This window comes from Capricornis sumatraensis, chromosome 12, assembly GCF_032405125.1.
Source record: "Capricornis sumatraensis isolate serow.1 chromosome 12, serow.2, whole genome shotgun sequence".
NCBI lineage: Eukaryota > Metazoa > Chordata > Mammalia > Artiodactyla > Bovidae > Capricornis > Capricornis sumatraensis.
This window is the reverse complement of record NC_091080.1, coordinates 35962948-35983926: the sequence shown is the minus strand read 5'-3', so window position 1 is coordinate 35983926 and position 20979 is coordinate 35962948. Positions and strand designations below refer to the sequence as shown.

At 33.9% G+C, this 20979-nt stretch overlaps 1 protein-coding gene across 4 annotated transcripts in view; it reads left to right on the top strand.

Moving 5' to 3' along the window:
• NBEA (neurobeachin) overlaps positions 1-20979 on the top strand; it is a 664301-nt gene that overhangs the window by 252912 nt on the left and 390410 nt on the right. For all 4 annotated transcript variants that reach the window (XM_068984682.1, XM_068984685.1, XM_068984684.1 and 1 more), the window contains 3 exons: positions 265-419; positions 2638-2764; positions 13809-13936. In XM_068984682.1, coding sequence (XP_068840783.1) covers positions 265-419; positions 2638-2764; positions 13809-13936 — 410 coding nt within the window. The remainder of the gene's footprint in view (positions 1-264; positions 420-2637; positions 2765-13808; positions 13937-20979) is intronic.

Sequence of the window (20979 nt, the reverse complement as noted above, 5' to 3'; positions counted from 1 at the left end):
TGATAGGACTTCCCTGGTGATCCAGTGATTGAGACTTCGCTTTCAAATGCAGGGGCTGCAGGTTCAATCCCTGTTCAGGGAGCTAAGATCTCATAAACCAAAATGTAAAAGAGAAGCAATATTGTAACAAATTCAGTAAAGACTTAAAAAATGGTCCACATCAAAACAATGTTTTCTAAAAGATAATTTGATATTGATTACATGTATCTGCCAATGCAAGATTAGAATTCATCTTAGACATTATTTTTCATCATTTCTTTGCAGGAGTGTTGTGGTCCCTGTTAAGAAGCCACCTCCAGGTAGTTTAGCTGTAACTACTGTAGGAGCCACTGCTGCTGGAAGTGCACTGCCAACAGGCAGTACCTCTAATATATTTGCTGCTACTGGAGCTACACCAAAAAGTATGATTAATACAACAGGTATTGTCCTTATCTATTTTTGTGATACTTCATCTTTTTCTTTCTGTTTCCTGTATCTTCATTTTTTCTGCTTATTTGATCTTAAAAATTAAAATACTGTGATCATTTTAAGATTATCTTAATCTTTAAGAAGATTATTCTTTATGTTTTCAGATTTTGTAATTCTAGGGTAAACTTTTTAGGCACTTTTGAGAACACTATGGGTTTTGTTTTGAGTCTTCTCAAAACAAGATGCTGTTTACTTTCATAGTGAACTCAGATTCCTGAAGGATATTTGGGGAGCAAAGCCGAAATACAATTTGAACACTGACATTTGATATGTAAAAATTAGTAAACTGTATCAAGAATATCAAAGTATACTATATATATTAGTGACAGCAAATGGATTTAGTAACATTTTCTGGTCGAAATCAAATATATAGTTTTCACAAAGCTCCCCTAAGAACCTTGACGATATGCAAGAGCCTCAACTTAACAAAAAGTGCATGTGAATAAGAACCATTGTTTGACATTGTATTAATTTATATACTTAGATTTCAATTTTATCCATTCACTGTCCAACATTTTCCTAAAACTTCTAGAAACAGAAAAATTCCAAATCACTACAAATTTTAAAAGCCTGCCTAAAATAACATTTTTCTTTTTTTGTAAATTTCCAGAAATGTTCCTGTTGATTATTAGCAAAATAAATCCTTACCCAAATCTTTGTGATTCCATTTTAGGTATTTACACAACGCAAGATGATCCCTGACTTTCCTTCCCTGACTATAGTAGCCTTCTCTTCTCCAAACTGTATAGCCTTGAACTTTTCCATCTATTATCATTACTTAGATTATTCCCATTTTTATTAATTTCATAGCTCTTTGTGCTTTCTGTATTTATCTTGTTTATCATACCACCTGAGTCCTGACACATCATGAACAGCACATTTATGGGGTTTTAGTAAGTAGAATGTACTCTATGAAGCATATTTATGTTAGCGAATAAACATCATTAATGGCATTGTGTTAAAGAACAAAACATCTTTGATTTATACATATTAAAACAAGTATTTATTTCTAACTTGTTTGAAGACTTCTTATATAAAGTTTTTTTTTTTTTCTATCTAGTTTATAGCCTTACTCTTTATATTCATTCTGCTTTCTAGAGGAAGGAATAAAAATGTTTTCCTTTTAGCAAAATGTAAACTCAGAAAAGTGTTAAGAACTTTAAAATATGCCAGTGTAGTAGGGAAAAAAATCTGTATTTGGTGTTTATGGACTAAATCCTTACTTTTATGAGTAAAAAGCAAATAATCTCTTTTTTATATTTATTTGAAACAAGGTATGATATTTTCCTTGAATTTCTATTCTATGAATTAATAATAGATTTAGAAAGTGATGGTAGCCAGAGGTCTAGTGATAGTATGAAACATATATTACAATAAAAATGTAGTCAATGAATATCCTCCTTAGAAATACATATATACAGATACACACACACAAATAACCTGAGGGTCAGCATCTAAAGTGGACCCAAAACTAGTTTAGATTTTGGCACAAACGTGCTGTGTAAGTGTTGTTATGAAATCCAAGTTTTAAGGGTATTACGTGTAAGATAATATAAAGATAACAATTAGGAACACTAGATGTCCCTCAACTCCATGGCTATTTAATATACGTATATGGTGTAATATAGGAAAATCTGTTCTAAAATGGCATCTTCATATCGTTGAGGAAACTCATTATTTTAAAATTGGGTACAAATATGCTTATTATAGTCCTTCTTAAGCTATCATATTATTAAAATAAGCATTGATGCTGCAGGGCCACAAATTTATGTTGAGACAGTTTGTTGCTAATTATTTCTTAAATGATAAAAACTAAAAGTATAACAACATAGCAATAAAAAAGCAGATAATATTTTCCCATCTAAATTTGCTTTGTTTTATCAACCTCATTTTATCTAAAATTGTTTTCATTTGTTGATGTCTTTTATTTATGCCCCATTTGTAATCTGTAGTTTTGTTAGCATAATATAAGTAAATAAACTTTCAATGCATTAGCTATTTTTTAATAATTATAGTTATTAATGTACTGTTGGCCAAATGATTTTTTTAATGGCCTAATTCTATTTTGAAATTCAGATGAATTTTTTTTCAAACTCAGTAAGAATGTAATGAAAATTATTTTGTTCAAAAGTTTGTATTTAAGGCTAAAAACTATTATTTTGGGAACAGGTGCCGTGGATTCAGGGTCTTCGTCTTCTTCCTCGTCTTCTAGTTTTGTGAATGGTGCTACCAGCAAAAACCTTCCAGCTGTACAAACTGTTGCTCCAATGCCAGAAGATTCGGCTGAAAACATGAGGTATACATAACTAATTGTTTTTTCACTCATTTTACTCCCTTCCTTCCACCTCAAAAAGAGTGAAACAGTATTCATTAAGTTTAAAGATACAGTTAAGAATTCTTAAGAATGTTTATGTATTTCATTGTTTTGATATTTTAGATAATTATTCATTATGTAAAAGTTATTTATTATATTTCAGAGTCTAAACTGAGAAGTCTTGAATGGTTTTCAAGATGTTGCCTGAATTTATAATCCACTGTCATATAGCACATGTTACAGTTCCATGTAAGGTAGAAACATGCACATGTGGCACCATGATAAAATTGGACATCTTTGATGGGGTGATGAGTTTAAAATATAGACTTTCAGAATAGAGTTATATGTAACATACATATTTGGAGGTAGAATCACCAAACATTATTGTTTGTATCTTGATAAATAGATAAATGATTTGCAGTAACATATCAAACAACATGGGCTTCCCTGGTGGCTCAGTGGTAAAGAATCAATGTGGCTCCTGCAATTCAGAAGCCACAGGAGACTCAGGTTGGATCCCTGGGTGGGGAAGATCCTCTGGAGGAGGAAATGGCAATCCACCCCAGTATTCTGGCCTGGAGAATCCCATGGACAGAGGAGCCTGGTGGGTTACAGTCCATGGGGTTGCAAAGAGTCGGACACGACTGAAGCAACTTAGCATGCATACATCAAAGAATATTCCTAGAAGAGATTGGCCCACATGCTTGATGTTAAATTTCACATACACACACACATTTATTCATGTTCTTAATTCAAGTATCACACAAATACAGACTATAAAAGCTCAATGAAAGAATGATGTTGTGTCACCACCACTCCAGACAAAAAACAGAGTATTGCAAGTACCTCAAAGCCCCCATCTTGTGTGCCTTTTTTGACTCTATTCTTGTTCTTCTTCGAATCTACCACTCTGACTTGAAACTGGATTAGTTTTGTCTTTTTTGTATTTTCTATGAATGGAATTGCACAGTATGGGTTCTTTTTGTCTCTGGCTTCTTCTGTTCAACATTATGTTTCTGAGATTTTACCTGTATTGAATGTAGCAATAGTTTTGTTCATGTTTATTTCTTAGTGCTGTATACTAAAATTTATTAATCTGTTTTACTGATGATGGGTATTTGAAAGTTTCCAGGTTTGCACTATTACGAGTAATGCTACTTTTCTACATAACAATGCTATTTATACATTACTCTTAGGTATATTGCACATTTGTATGCATATACGTTGGGTAAATAACTGAGTGGGATTACTGATTCATATCTGTATGTTCAGTTTTACTGGATAATGCCAAATGTATTCCAAAGTGGTTGATGCAAGTTTACTAAACTCAATTAGCACCTTACAAGAGTGCCTTATTCATTAAATCTGTAATAATACTTACTTATTGTCACTCTTCCATTTTTGCCGTTTTGGTGGAAGTATAGTGGTGGTGATTGTTGTTCAATCAGTAAGTTGTGTCTGACTCTGCCATCTCTTAGACTGCAGTTCACCAGGCTCCTTTCTCTTCTACTGTCTCCTGGAGTTTGTTCAAATTCATGTCCCTTGAGTCAGTGGCATTCCATTGTATTTTCTGTTTGTATTTTTCTGGTACTTAATGAGGTCAAGCATCTTTATATTGTAATAGCTTATGTAATATCATATATTGTAATATCTTGTGTAATATCTTAACTATCTTAGATAGTTGTAAATTCCTCAAATGGACTTTTTGGCATGGACAAAGGGACCAATATTTATTGGTCCTTTGGTTTTCCTCTTTTGTGATTTCTCTGTTGAAATCTCTTACTCATTTTAAAACATTGAGTTGTCTTCTCCTTATTTTGTAAAGGCTTTTCTCCTTATGCATTTTGAAAATGAATCCTTTGATGGTTATATGTTTTATGTATATACCTTCTCCCATTCTGGGGCTTTTCTTATCATCTGTGGAATCTGTTTTCATCAAAAGAGGCTGTAAATTTTAATGAAACTCAATTTATCAAGTTTTGGGGGTTTTCATGCTTTTAATTTTCCCCAACTCATCCTCTGGCTGCTTTATTTTTGCTTTTTATATTGAGATGCATAGTTCATCTGGAACTGAGTTTTGTGAATTTTATGAAGCAGAAGTGATATGGATGTCAAGATGACCCAGTGCCATTTATTTGAGAAACTCTCCTATCTCTACTTTTGTCATAAATCATGTTCCTATGTAACACGACTCTGCTTTGGCACTCCATTCTACCCAGTTTGTCTGTCCTTAAGACATACTGTCATAATTAGCTTTAGGTTTAAGAAAGATAAGTATCTGGGTAAATACTGTTTTCCCATCCTGTCCTTTTTGTTCCAAGGAATGCTAAACTATTGTTGATGCTGTGTACTTCCATTTAAATTTTAGAATCAGTATATCAATATCACTTCATGGCAAATAGATAGGGAAACAGTGGAAACAGTGTCAGACTTTATTTTTCTGGGCTCCAAAATCACTGCAGATGGTGATTGCAGCCATGAAAATAAAAGATGCTTACTCCTTGGAAGGAAAGTTATGACCAACCTAGACAGCATATTAAAAAGCAGAGACATTACTTTGCCAATAAAAGTCCATCTAATCAAGATTATGGTTTTTCCATTGGTCATGTATGGATGTGAGAGTTGGATTATAAAGAAAGCTGAGCACAGAAAAATTGATGCTTTTAAACTGTGGTGCTGGAGAAGACTCTTGAGAGTCCCTTGGACTATAAGGAAATCCAACCAGTCCATCCTAAAGGATATCAATCCTGAATATTCATTGGAAGGACTGATGCTGAAGCTGAAACTCCAAACTTTGGCCACCTGATGACAAGAGCTGACTCATTGGAAAAGACCCTGATGCTGGGAAAGATTGAGGGCAGGAGGAGAAGGGGACGACAAAGGATGAGATGGTTGGATGGCATCACCGACTCAATGGACATGGGTTTGGGTGCACTCTGGGAGTTAGTGATGGACAGGGAGGCCTGGTGTGCTGGGGTACATGGGGTCGCAAAGAGTCGGACACGACTGAGCGACTGAACTGAACTGATATCAATATCCATATTAAAACCAACTTCCTGGAATTTTAATAAGGAATGGAATTTATAGATCTATGGCTGCTAAGTCGTATCCGACTCTGTGCAACCCCATAGATGGCAGCCCACCAGGCTCCCCCATCCCTGGGATTTTCCAGGCAAGAACACTGGAGTGGGTTGCCATTTCCTTCTCCAATGCATGAAAGTGAAAAGTGAAAGTGAGGTCGCTCAGTCGTGTCCGACCCTCCGTGACCCCATGGACTGCAGCCTACCAGGCTCCTCCTTCCATGGGATTTTCTAGGCAGGAGAACTGGAGTGGGGTGCCATTGCCTTCTCCAGATCTATGGCAACAAGGGTTATATATCACCTGGCAAGCCACTCCAGTACTCCTGCCCAGAAAATCCCATGGACAGAGGAGCCTGGTAGGCTGCAGTCCATGGGGTCGCTACGAGTTGGACACGACTGGGCGACTTCACTTTCACTTTTCACTTTCATGCATTGGAGGAGGAAATGGCAACCCACTCCAGTGTTCTTGCCTGGAGAATCCCAGGGATGGGGGAGCCTGGTGGGCTGCCGTCTATGGGATCGCACAGAGTCAGACACGACTAAAGCGACTTAGCAGCAGCATAGATCTCTTTTAGTGTTGTTATTTCCAAATTATAAGTAGCTTCTTTACCTTCCAATTCTTTAGTTTAAATGAACAGATTTCCAATTGACTAGATGGAACTTTGTTGGCAAAGTAATGTCTCTGCTTTGTAATATGCTGTCTAGGTTGGTCATAGCTTTTCTTTCAAGGGGCAAGCGTCTTTTAATTTCATGGCTGCAGTCACCATCTGCAGTGATTTTGGAGCCCAAGAGAATAAAGTCTCTCACTGTTTCCATTGTTTCCCCATCTATTTGCCATGAAGTGATGGGACCAGATGCCATTATCTTAGTTTTTTGAATGTTGAGTTCTAAACCAGGTTTTTCTCTCTCCTCTTTCACTTTCATCAAGAAGCTCTTTAGTTCTTCTTTGCTTTCTGCCATAATGTTTGTGTCATCTGCATATCTGAGGTTACTGATATTTCTCCCGGCAATCTTGATTCTAGCTTGTGCTTCAGCCAGCCTGGCATTTCACATGATGTACTATGCATTTAAGTTAAATAAGCAGGGTGACAATACACAGCTTTGACGAACTCCCCTGGTGGCTCAGAGGTTAAAACCTCTGCCTGCAATGCGGGAGACCTGGGTTCAATCCCTGGGTTGGGAAGATCCCCTGGAGAAGGAAATGGCACCCCACTCCAGTGTTCTTGCCTGGAGAATCCCATGGACGGAGGAGCCTGGTGGGCTATAGTCCACGGGGTCGCAGGGTCGGACACGACTGAGCGACTTCACTTTCACTTTCCCTATTTGGAACCAGCCCATTGTTCCATGTCTGGTTCTAACTGTTGCTTCCTGCCGTGCATACAGATTTCTCAGGAGGCAGGTAAGGTGGTCTTGTATTCCCATCTCTTTAAAAATTTTCCACAGTTTGTTGTGACCCACACAGTCAAAGGCTTTAGCATAGTCGATAAAGCAGAAGTAGATATTTTTCTGAAATTCTCTAGCTTTTTCTCTGATCCAGCGGATGTTGGCAATTTGATCTCTGGTTCCTCTGCCTTTTCTAAATCCAGCTTGAACATCTGGAAGTTCTTGGTTCACATCCTGTTGGAGAATTTTGAGCATTACTTTGTTGGCTTGTGTGATGAGCGCAATTGTGGGGTAGTTTGAGCATCCTTGGGATTGGAATGAAAACTGACCTTTTCCAGTCCTGTGGCCACTGCTGAGTTTCTGTCCTTTATTGTGCTCATCTTTGCATGAAATGTTCCCTTGATATCTCTAATTTTCTTGGCGATCACTAGTCTTTCCCATCCTATTGTTTTCCTCTCTTTGCACTGATCACTTAAGAAGGCTTTCTTAGCTCTCCTTGCTATCCTTTGGAACTCTGCATTCAGATCGACCATCTTGTCTTTGCAACTACTTGTAGCTTTAGTGTTATTTATTCTTAGATGTTTGAGATTTCACCAGTGAAGCAATCTCTGGATTTTTTTTTTTTAACTGAGGATGTTTTACAGATTAAATTCTTTCAGTGGGTAGATGACTATTCAGATTTTCAATTTTCTTTTTGCATCAGTTTTGGTCATTTGTGACCAAAATTCAGCCACTTTATCTACTTGATTAGATTTATTATCATAAAGTTTTTCATAATTTTATTATTTCAAAATACTTGTAGGAACTCTCTAATGATGTTTCCTCTTTCATCTTTGAATTTGTTATTAATATTTTATGCTTTTTCTTATTTTAGCATTAGCAGAGTACCATTGATTTTTCAATACTGTAATTTCCCTCCAGAAAGTAGGTGTTTGATTCATTACTTCTTTTTCTGTTTCAATTACATCAAATTCTACTTTTAAAAAATTTCCTTTTAGTTATTTCAGGTTTGCTTAATTTTCTTTTTCTAGAGTCTTAAGGTGGATAGTAGATCCGGAGTCTATAAACTACCACCCAGGGCCCAAATCTGCCTGTCATCATATACTTTATACACTTTTATTGGAATACAGTAACATCCTTTGTTTATGTATTGCCTGTGACTGCTTTCACAGTACAATGGCAGAGTTAAGTAGTTGCAACAGAGATAACATTGCCTAAAATCTTAAAATATTTTGTATCTTACCCTCTGTAGAAAATACTTGCCAAGCACTTGCTTAATTCTTTGGTTTTAGATTTCTTCTTTTCTATTATGAGGATTTAAAGCCATAACACTTCCACTAGGCATTATTTTAGCTATATTTCATAATTTTAAGTTTTAATTTTCATTCAGTATTTTTTCTAAGTTTCTCTATGATTTCTTCTTTGACTCGTAAGTGTTTCAGAAGTTAATTTGAAGATTGACCTTTTTCAGTATAATGTCATGCGAACCATCCAAGTGTCATTGTGTTTTAATGGGTTGTTTCTTTTGAATTTCTGAGTACTATTTCATGATATGGATGTATGACAGTTTGTTTAACCATTCATCCTCTAAAGAACATTCAGGTTTTTTTTCGAGTTTTTGGCTAGTACCAAAAAAAAAAGGCTACAATAAACCTTTTTATTTTTATGTGGACATGTTTTCATTTCTCTGGGATTAGTGCCCAAGAGTGAGATTACTGGGCTAATATGGTAAGTACCTATTCAGGTTTATTAAGAAACTCCCACAAGCATCATATGAATAGTCCAGTTTCTCCTCATTTTTATCAGCATTTGGTTTTATCTTTTTTTTTTTTTTTTTTGTAGGCCATTTTGGTAGGTATATAAGGATATGTCATTGTGGTCTTAATTTGAATTTTCCTAATGGATGATTCTGAACATATTTTTGTGTGCTTATTTGCTATTAGTATGTCCTCTTCAGTGAAATGTCTGGTTATGTCTTTTGCCCATTTTATAATTAGAGTGCTTTTTCACTTTTGAGTCTTGTGCATTCAGTATTCTTAGTACAATTCCATTTTCAGAAATGTTGTTTCCAAGTATTTGCTCTCAGACTATAGCTTATTGTTATGTTCTTTGTAGCAGAGGAAAACTGAATTTTTATTATAGTCTAGTTTATCATGGTGTCTTGTCTAAGAAATCTTCACCTCACCTGAAGTCCCAAAGATTTTTTTTCCTGTGTATTCAATAAAGTTCTGTGGGTTCAGTAACATTTTTAGTTTAAAGTCAGGATCCCATTTTGAGCTGATTTTTATGTAAGAGGTGAGATCTATGTCCAGGTTTATATTTTTGATTATGAAAGTCCAGTTTGTGTTGCACCATTTGTTCAAAAAACTGTTTTTCCAAATCTAGAATGGCCTTTATTCTTGGACTAATTTTGCCATGCTTAGAAAGTATGCTAGATTTCTCCAAAATGCTCAGTGTGTCTACAGAAGTCTCTGGGCCCTGTGTGGGATGCAGATGTCTGTTATGACTCTTCCATAATTGTTCTTTCTAAGTTGTTCTCTTCTAACGTTGAGAGCTTTCACACATCACATACACAGATTGTTATTCACCCAAGGGTTACTGTTCTCTCCATGACACCTTCCTCATAGGTGCTAAGTCCTATATATTCTGTTCTCCTTGAACTACAGTTTTAGTCTTGTTGAAATACCTCCATGTAGGAAATCTGAGTGATGGTGGGACTCATGTTGTTTCTTTTTCTTCAGGATTTATGGTCTCATACCCTGCATTTTGTATGAAAATAGTTGTTCTCTGCATTTTATAAAATTTTCTAGTTGTTAGCATGGGAGGTAATTGTAGACTCTTTTAACCCCTTTAAGGTGAAAAGTGGAATTTGATATTTTTAATGTAAATTTGTTTATTGTATAAATTTCATTTTAACTGTTTTCCAGTATATATAATTTGTTTCAATATATTGGGCTAATATCATGAAACCTTTATTTTTTTTCTAATTTATCCATTATTATCGCTAAATAAGCATATATGTACACAGTCATTTGATGTTTGAATACTGACAGTTTTATTCCCCTTTACATCCTTACACTTTTTTGTTTCTTTTTCTTTTTTAGTATCACCTAGTACCTCCAGTACAGTTTTCTATAGACATGACTAGAACAGTCATTCTCTTATTCACCTCAAATGAAAAGTTATGAATATGTCATCATTAATAATGATGTTTCCTATTTACTAAAGATACTTTTTATCAAATATAATACTTCTTTTGTGTTTATAATTAACTGAGTTACCATCACTATGAGTGTTAAATTTTATCTCTTTTTGGAGGGGAGTAATAGAGATGACCATGTGATTTTTTTCTCCTTTTTTCTGTTAATGTGGTCTATAATAATGACTTTTAATTAAAAAAATGTTAAACAAACCTTTGCTTCCTAAAAGAAATCCAATCTTTTTATGATGTTATATATAGCTGTTTTATCTTTTGAAGAGGTTGCATATGATTTTTTATTAATTTGTCTTGTTTTATTTGTTTTTTTATTCCTAAAATATTTGGTAGTGTTCACAAACAAAGATGTCTGATTCTAGATTTCCTTTTTAGGAGAAGTTTATAAATTAAATTTTTACAGTTATCCCCAGATTTTCTATTTTTGTCTTGTGTGACTTTTGGTAGATTCTGTTGTTATAGTTCACAATATTCTGTTATTATTATTTTAACATTCATGTAGTCTGTAGGAAAGTCCTTCCTTTTTATTCTTAATATTTATTATGAGTTTGCTTTCTGCTTTCCTTCCTTTCAAGTCTTGGCAGTGATTAATCAGTTTTATTCATATTGCCATTAAGAAATATTCACTATAGAGAAATAACAAGAAACTGTAGGTTGAGTTTATACCTTATTTCTTTTGCTTAGTGCAATGGATCTTAAGCATCAGTAGGCAACAGAGTTAAATAGGAGGGTTATTAAAACACATTGCTGAGCCAATATGTAATTCTAATTCAAGTCTAAAGGCCTGATAGTATAAGTTCCAGTCTGAAAGCTGAGAGGCTCAAAACCCCAGAAGAGTTGATGCTTCAGTTGAGTCTGAAGGCCAGCAAAGACCAACTATCAGGTAGAAGGAGTTCCCTCTTATCAAGCCTTTTATTCTATTTACATTTTCAATTGAATGGATGAGGCACAGGCACATTAGGGACGACAGTCTGTTTTACTCGGTCTACCCATTCAAATTGTCATCTAATCCAGAAATACTCTAACAGACCTTACCCAGAATAATATTTAATCAAATATCTGGCCACCCTGTTGTCCAGTCAAGGTGACACATAAAATTAACCATTACACTAAGCGATCTTGGTACTGCTGAGAATACACTTTGAGAAACAGTGTTTTAAATGATCATCCTCCAGATTGGAACATTAATTCTTGATTATCTAAGTTCTCTTCCCAGGCAATGCATGGATCTCAGTATAGCTTAACTTCATTTAGTCCAAATTTTGTAACCACATTTCTACATGTATATGCCTATGTGTGTGCATGTTAAATTTTAAATGCCTCAAGAGAATACAATTACTGTCTTACTGGTCAACATGTATTTATATTTACCCAAATGTTTATCATTTATTTTTGCTCATCATTTTTTTGAATGTCTGACATCTATGTGCTATCATTTTCTTTCTTCCTGAAGAATACTCCTTTTGTTTTCATTTAGAGTAGGCCTGACACTCATGAATTCTTTCAGTTTTTTTTTTTAACTAGAAATATTTGAAATTCACCTCTCTTTTTTGAAAGATATTTTGAACCAGAATAGATTCTTTTTTGGCAACTGTTTTCTTTTAATGCTTTGAAGATAATATTCAGTATCTTTCATTTCTTTCTGTGCCTTTTTTCCTTTCTTTTTTTTTAAAGAGAGATGACTTTCATTCGTAGTGATGTTTCTACAATACACTAAAGATTGAGAAATTGAGAACCGTTGCCCTAATGTAGGTATTTGCTCCTAGAGTATCAGAGTAGGGGCAAATACTGAAAGCTCTTTATCTTTAGCAAGTTTGCAAAGCCCCACCATTTCCCTTTTTCTTGCCTAAAAATGTTCCCCCAGGATATTCTCTTTAAGTAATTAAACCTGAGTTCTTGTTTCTCTAAAGCTGTTGACCCATATAAAAGAAGGCAAAGTTAAATTGCAGTACTAATGGTGAGGCTTTGTGTACAATAAGAGAGAGTTCAGATCATGCTAATTCCAAGTTAGGAAAGAAAGCATCCTTTATTATATAATTCTATTTTATCCCATATTATATAGGATACTATTATTATTATATAGGATATTATTATTATCATATATTACTCCATAATTCCTCTTTATTCACTTAAAAAAATAAAATAGTTTCATTTTAAATGCTAATCATATGCTACACATTTTTTGTGATTAATTTTTTGTCATTTATGGTTTCCTTATATATAGCAAAAATATTACTTAGCACTGTGGAAGAACTCTTATTATTGTGAAGTATTGTTTAATTCCTTACTGTACATGTCATCCATGTAGAAGAGTGTGTGCTTATCTAAGGTTACTATAATGATTTTGTTTTGGTTCAAATATATGAGTCACATTTTGTATGAGTAAGTATAGGTGTGTTTTGTTCAAAGTAACAGTTACAAGAGCTGTCATTGTTGACCTCTCACTGTATGTCAGGTTCTTTTCTGTGCACTTCACATGCCTTAGCTCATTAACTCTCATTGGGGAAGTAGAGTTATCATCTTCATTTTACAGATGTAGAAAGTTTGATGTCCCAAGGTCACCTGGGTAGCATACATTGGAGTCAACCTTCCAATCCAAGCATTCTTACTCTAAAGCACTTACTTCTAAGAGAGATATTTAGATATAACCAAATTATTTATTTGAGCAGAATTATTGAGCAGAATTTATTTTTCAGCAGTGTTATTTTCTTTATCCATGTTTTTATTTTTACATATCCTACTCGAGGTACTTTCAAGAATATCAGAGAGTGCTTATGTAAGGCCATGTAACTTGAAATTTAATATTAAACAATATAAATAATGATATAATGATTGGTAAATAAAAAGTGAGTGGGCTTATGATATAGAAAATGCCTGCTTTGGCAAAGCAATTCAGCTCCGTCATACTGAATTCCAGTTATTCCCTTATTTGTCCAGCTTTTCAGGGAACTCTTGAGAACAAGAGTTTATTCTTTGTAACTTTCACAGTGACTCATATAGTAGGTATTCAAAACAGTTTTTCTTTGGTGAACAGGAGGATAGACAAGACATATAGCAGCTTCTTTTCTTGAAACTCCTAGAGTTATGGCCAGTATCTGTGGCTCTTGTAGGTGACAGGACCCTGTTTCCTTTTTGCAGTATAATCATTCTGATTTAGCTGTGGCCTTTTGAGTAGCTTTGTGACTAATGTGAAACTCTACATTGTGCGTTCTACATAAAGCTGTTACTATTTAGTGGGTTAGAATTGGACTTTTGTGACTTTTTTTAAAAGTTTTAATTTAGAAGTAAAGTTTATTTTACATTTTATATTGAACCATATTTACTAGTCTTTATGTCTTAATTTCAACAGCATCACTGCAAAACTTGAAAGAGCTTTAGAAAAAGTTGCTCCTCTTCTTCGTGAAATTTTTGTAGACTTTGCCCCATTCCTATCTCGTACACTTCTTGGCAGTCATGGACAAGAGCTATTGATAGAAGGTATGATTTCTCTCTATATTCTGATTATTTAGTTTCCTGTAATGTATCTATTAATCATGGCATAACTTGTATTACTAAAGGAATATTTATTGCCAGAAGAATAAGAAGACATTGCTTCCACAAATTTTAGTAAGATATTCATGTATGCTTTCTCCTTATTTATTAAAAAACAGAGTATTTTCACAATCAGTGCTCATAACAGAATGAAAAACTTTGAAAAATTGTTGGAAAGGGAAATTCTGGCCCTTATAATCTCAATCTGTTAGGGCTGCTATATATCCTTTTTTAGGTTGCGTGTTTGCTAAGCAATGATGTTTAAAATCTCCTTCTAACTATAAGATTGATATTTCTTTAAGTGACTTTGCTTAGTCACAAATAGCATGTAATATGACAGTCCTTAACTGAGAAAATATAAAGAAATACTTAACTGGGAATTGATGAAGCTGTTATCTTCTACTCAGTAACAGCTTAAATGAAGTGAGAAGGCAAAGAAGATCAATTAACTTTTGGGAAGATTTAATACATGCACCTGTATTAGGAGATTTGAAAAGTATGGTTGTCTGAAGCCTTGTTTCTTTAAAAAGAAGTTTTGACTTATAAATATTCATGAGCTTCAGAAAGGGGTAATCAAAATCTAGTTGATATAAGTAAATGATGGCCTTAGGTGCTATTCCTTGGATTTAGCAGATATATAATAAGCAAATATATATATATATTTGCTTTTCACTTCCTATTTACTGTAGACATTTTTCTGTACCTGTTCTATTATTGTCTTAATTGCTTTTGCACAATCTGTCTCTATTAGTGGAGACAGTAATAGTTAATAACCTGAATTTAAATCCTTGTTTCACTACTTTCTTAGTTATATGACCTTTGTGAGTTACTTAACCCATTTTGTAGCTTAGTTTCTTTCTATAAAATGTAGTCAGTGATAATACTTCCACATAGAGGACTTGTGAGAATTAAATTTTAAATAATGCATATAAAGCTCTTAGAATAGTGTCATATGGTTGTCTTCTTGCTCTAGACCAAGTGCTATTAGATACTTGGAATATATTAGTAAATAATAAAGATCCCTGCCTTGTGGACCTTATATTCTATCAAAGAGAAAACACAAATAAACACTAAACAAAATAAATAATTAAATGAGATAGCACATTAGAAGGTGGTACAAGTCCTGTGTAAAATGATAAGTACTAATACACCATAGGGAATTGGGATTATAGCAGTGTCAGGGTTAGGATGCAGTTTTAAAGAAGGATGATTAATTTTAAATTATTCAATAGAAAAAGTTACATCTCAGCAAAGACTTAAAGGAGATAAGCCATGCAGTTTACTAGAAGAGTGTCCTAGGTCAAAAGAATGGTTAGTACAGTGACCCTATAACACATGTTAATTATAATAAGAAAAAAATTCAGTAAGCATTATTGAAAAATAAGTCTCAAATGTTTCCTTGTTACCCAAAATATTTTTTTCTATTATATATGTATATATTTTCCAGAAATTATTACAAATTTACCAAAGAAAATCATAAATAGTGAACAAAGACATGCTAAACTAAACATGGAATAAAGTTAGTAATGTAGTAATGTTACTGATGGATCCTATACTGTTACTAAAATTAGGACACAAATTCAGCACTGTTTTTCAGTAGCCAAAGCAAAGAAGGAATGAATTATTTGAAGTTTTGAGGCTTACATTATTGGTTTGTAAATGATAATTTGTGACAATTTTAAATTACTATCAGATGACCTTTAACAGCTCTACATTGGTCAGTCAGAATCCCACATATGAAGCCAGCCCCCTTTTCCAGAATTTTCCATGGTCAGAAATCTAGTCTGTTTCTTATTTCTTCCCAGCACTGCAGAGAAGATTGGAGAAATACCCTGGTAATTACGAGTTTTTTTTCATGGGAAGCCCTAAGTTTACCTCAGAAACTCTGAATTGAGTTGAAAGAGCATTAGGAATATTCCTATTGCATTTTTTAAAAAGGTAACTATGCTAAAAATGAAGCATTAGAACAGGTTATATATTCAAAGTTCACTTTGTGTTTACTTAGCAGAATATAATTTTATTCCTTCACTTTTCTACATCTAATAAATTTTAATATATCCAATTTTTAAAACTATGTTGATTTAATGTTCCTCCTTTTTCATTAAAATTATTTTTCTTAATAAAATTATGATAGCAAATGGGAGATGTTGATTTAATGTTCCTCCTTTTCCATTAAAATTATTTTTCTTAATAAAGTGATGATAGCAAATGGGAGATTATTCGGTTTTAAGTTTTGTTTTGTAAATGCCATTCCTTGACAAAATAGAAAGTTGACCATGTTAAGGTACAGTCCTCCAAATTTCTGCTAGGCTGAACAATCAAAAAGATCTAGAATTCTCTGCTGTATTCCAGAACAACATTTAGTATCCCTCACAATTTAGTCATAACCTTCCTTTTCAGACTCAACTAGTCTCTGTCTTTTTGCTAGAAGACATTCCTTGAACATTCAGTGAGTCACACATGTCCCATCTCTTTGTTTTTGTACAACTCTTTCTTCTGCACTGGATCTTTTTATGGTTTTCTTTCCTCAAAATTATTCTCTTCCATTGAGTCCTGCTTCAGATTCCTTATGCCAAATTAATGCCTTCTTGTCTGTTCTTCTCTGCTGTTTTATTTATACAGTATTAATAAAATTATTTTCATTTGTAAATAGGAAGTATTTTATTGGTTTTATTAACATTGCCTAGCTTAGATTCTTGTACGTTAATATTGAGTATCTTTTTCTCTTGTACTTGAATAGAACATTATTTTTGTTACTGATAATGTTTAGTAGAGGTAAGTTTTGAAAATAAAATAAGGGGAGATAGATAAAATTTGTGTTCTGTGGTGAGAATTCCTAATATTGATCAATCATCTACACCCATAAGATGACTCCTTTATGTGCGCAAAATCTGCTTTTGCTCTCTACCCCAGCCTATGGAAGTTACGTATCCTGTCATGTTCTCATTCTTGAACGTGTATTCTTGATCATTCTTTCTTTTGCCCTCTGCTCCATTTCCCCTCTCTCCGTAGTTTGGTACATTATTTCTCTCCTCTGAGAAGAAAAACTGTCAAACTGTCCTGAAGAGCAGGAGAGTTACATGATAATATCCTACCTGTAGCTGTTGAATATTTCTGTTCAAAAATAATCCTTCTAATGAATAAATCTCAATACTTTCGATTTCATCATGTGTACATGGTAGGAACAAAACTGAATTTAAGTAACTGAGGATATTTTAGCATCATATGAAAAGAGAAAGCGATTACTCCTAATTTCAAATAATCATAAAATATATTTGAATTGCATCTTTTTTGTTTTTTTTATTTTCAGTTTTTCTTAATTCAAATGTATCCCATTTAAGTTTTTCTCATAGAATAATTATCAGTAGTTTATATTGTCTGTGTCCTTTAAAACACATGTCAAAATAATATCCTTTTATTTTCTTAATTTGTCTATCACTTTTATTAGTTGAACTGTGTTAAATTCATTACTGTATGTTTCTAGAGTAATCACCATTGTTCACATCTTTTAAGTTCATTTATTAACATTTGCTGCTTTTGCATAGCTTTTGATGTGTGTGTGTGTGTGTTCCTCTTGGCAATAATTAAGGATTTTTTACTGTGAACTTAGGAGCTTGGTGAACTTTCTCTAAGAAAAGTAATAGCCTTTCAATTTTTAAACTAATATGTAAAAATCAGAGTGGATATGTATGCAAGTATCAAAATATACCAGCCCAAGATGACAGAACAACCTTTGATCCAAAATTGTTTTATTTATTTGGCTTAAGGAGCAATGGAGGATTCACTTCAGTGGAACCATGAGCCTTTTCTTAAAGGGCTGAGAATAGCCTATAAGTGTAAGCTTAACCTTGAGTTAAGATTTAAGGAAGAAAGTCCAGTTGTAGTTTGAGTGCTGATATTAGATCTTTATAATTTTTATTCAGGAGGTCTTAGAACTACCATGAGTCTAGAGTTGCCATAGTAATAAAGAAGCAGTAATCACCCAAGTTAATTAGAAAGGAGGATGTTTCAGTGTGGGCATGTGTGTGTGTTTATGTGTGTTAGCCTAGTGCTCTTTACTCTGTCTTATTCCACAACAGCACAGAGTGGCTCTGAATATCACTGTTATATTCCGTGAGCATTATTTATATTTGGTTGAGAACTCACAAGATCATTACATATAATTTAATTATGATGGGGATACAGCAGTTAGTCTCATAAGCATCCAGAAACAGGAAATGAAATACAGATAGACTTGAGGCAGCCTAGAAATGGGAACAGGGAGTCAGTAACCAAGGCTATTCCCTTTACCTCTAAAGGCAGCTTCATATCCTCCTATCTTTGCTTGTCTCTGTTTATCAACTCAAATTTTTCACTTCAGACTAACTTCGTTTTCTTAGTCATCAGGATGTGGCCCAGTATGGCACCCTATACTTGACTGTCAATGTGCCTGAATATAAACTTCTTTTACCATCTGACTATAGTTACTTCCTATCAGGAGAGAATCTGAATGGCTCAACCTTGGGTTAGGTGTCTATCCCTGTCATAGTTAAGATTGGGGTCGGGGGGAGGAGCAATACTAGACATAATACACAACCCACCTTAGAAGCAGCGTTTAAGTTGAAACATCTTAGGAAGGGACAATAACAGTGCAGGAAATATCACTAAAGTATCTACTATACTTTTAGTAACACTGATAGATCTTATTAAAATTATATAATACTCAATAATATTTATAGTTTAAATAAAGAACATCACTGAAATGTTATGAAAGGAATGAGCCTACTCAAAGAACTTATATCACCTTTGAATTATTCACAGTAACAATATGCCCACATAATTAGAAAAACTTGAGTATGTTTAATTCAGAACTTACAAATTAAAATAGTTTCAGTAGTTATCCACTTTTAAAATTGCAATAATACAAAAAAGTACAGGACAAATTATAGATGGCGATGGGGGCTTAGTTTTTAAATATCCCTGAATTCCTCCATGAGCAGAACAGTGGATAGTAAAACAATAACTACAACAACACGTATACCTTTACATTAAAACCAGGTGACGGTGTATCCTACTGAACCCTAAAGTAGCCTGGGGGAACAATCCAGCTATAACTAGGAGATATACACGCTATCAGCAGATGAATTGAATAGGATTGTGGGAAGCAAAAGAACATCTGAAGAACATGGTGTTGTACAACTACTAACTGGAAAACCCAGAAGGCTAATTTGAAAACAGCAGATAAAACAGGTAGATGAATCCAGGGGTTCCCTGGTATGTTTAGAAGGGGTGAGAGCATCTAAACACCATGAAAACTTAACCCAACCAGAGTTCTCTTCCAGGACAGAGTCCCACATTGAGGAGAAACTGCTACGAATAGAATCCAAATTGAGCAACAGAGAACAAAAGAGACAGAACATCCCCATAAAACTGGGGAAGACAGACAGAGCTAACAGAGCTCAGAAAGTAGACTTATACTTAAAAAAAAAAAAAAAAAACACATAAAAACAAACAAGAGAGATCTCTAGAATCCGAAGAGCAAAAGAAAAGCTATCTAAAAATGATCTAAAAATTCAGATAACCCAACTTCACAAAAAATAGCAATAAAAAGGATCAAAATACCATATTTTAGGAAAAGAAAAATGAGAGGAAGTAGAAAATACCTCTAAAGCCATAAATACCAGGGAAAAAACATGAAAAATTTTAATAAACATTAGGAAATAATATAGGATAAGAAGTAATTTATATCAGAATGTAGAGAAATCCACAGATGTACTGATAGGAATTAAGAAAGAACTGGAAATAAAGGGAAACATAATTTTAGAAATTAAAATTGAATTAGAAGAAATAAAAAAGTAAATAAGTTCACCAGATAAGGCTATAAGAAAAATATAAGGTAAAAAGAGAAACTATAAATATCAAAAAAAGTGACTTAAAGAGATGAGAAAAGATGAGAGTGAAAGGGGCAAATGTAGAATATTCAACATTCATATGAGTCTCCAAAATAGATAAAAAAGCAAAGAACAGAAAAATACAAGATAATAGGATCAGTAATTCACAGAAACTCTTAGCATTAAAAAAAGTTTTAAAATGTATATATTTAAAAGGCACACTGAATATCTGAGAAAATTACCTAAATAACCAACCTTGAGATACATTCTAGTAAAATTAAAAAACCACTCTGAGCATCTAGATAAAAACATAAATTAACTTAAATTGAAAGAAAATCAGATTATCATACTTTTAACATCTTCAAAAAAGAGTTTTTCATAGGAATCAACAAGGATTCCACCTTGTTGCCTGTTGGATTAGCTATATCACTTGACTCAACCTTGACAGCCAGATTGCCTTCATATATTATAATCTAACATGACCTTAGAATATCTTTGAGTATCCGTTACACAGTATATACTGTATATGTTTAAGAATTTTACTTTCAATGCATAAGATCCTGTTTTGCTTTGCTGTACTAGTTTCAGAAATGTGAAGAACAAATTAAAACACATGAAATAACACTTTAGTCAAGATTAACATTTCTTTAGTAATCTAAGTTGAATATGCATGCTAAGTCATTACAGTCCTGTCCAACTCTTTGTAACCTTATGGACTGTTGTCCCCAGGGTCCTCTGTCCATGGGATTCTCCTTACAAGAATACTGGAGTGAGTTGCCATGCTCTCCTCCCTGAGATCTTCCCAATCTAGGTATTAAACCCGCACCTCTCATGGCTCCCAAATTGGCAGACAGGCTCTTTACCGCTGTTACCACCTGGTATAATGTCCTATAAGAGCTATTTGCAGGACTTCCCTAGCAGCTTAGAAGGTAAAGAGTTTGTCTGCAGTGCAAGAGACCTGGGTTCGATCTCTGAGTCTGGAAGATCTCCCAAAGAAGGGATGTCTACCCACTCCAGTATTCTTGCCTGGAGAATTCCATAGACAAAGGAGCCTGGCGGGCTACAGTCAGTGGGATTGCAGAGTCAGACAGGACTGAGCAACTAACACTTACTTACTTA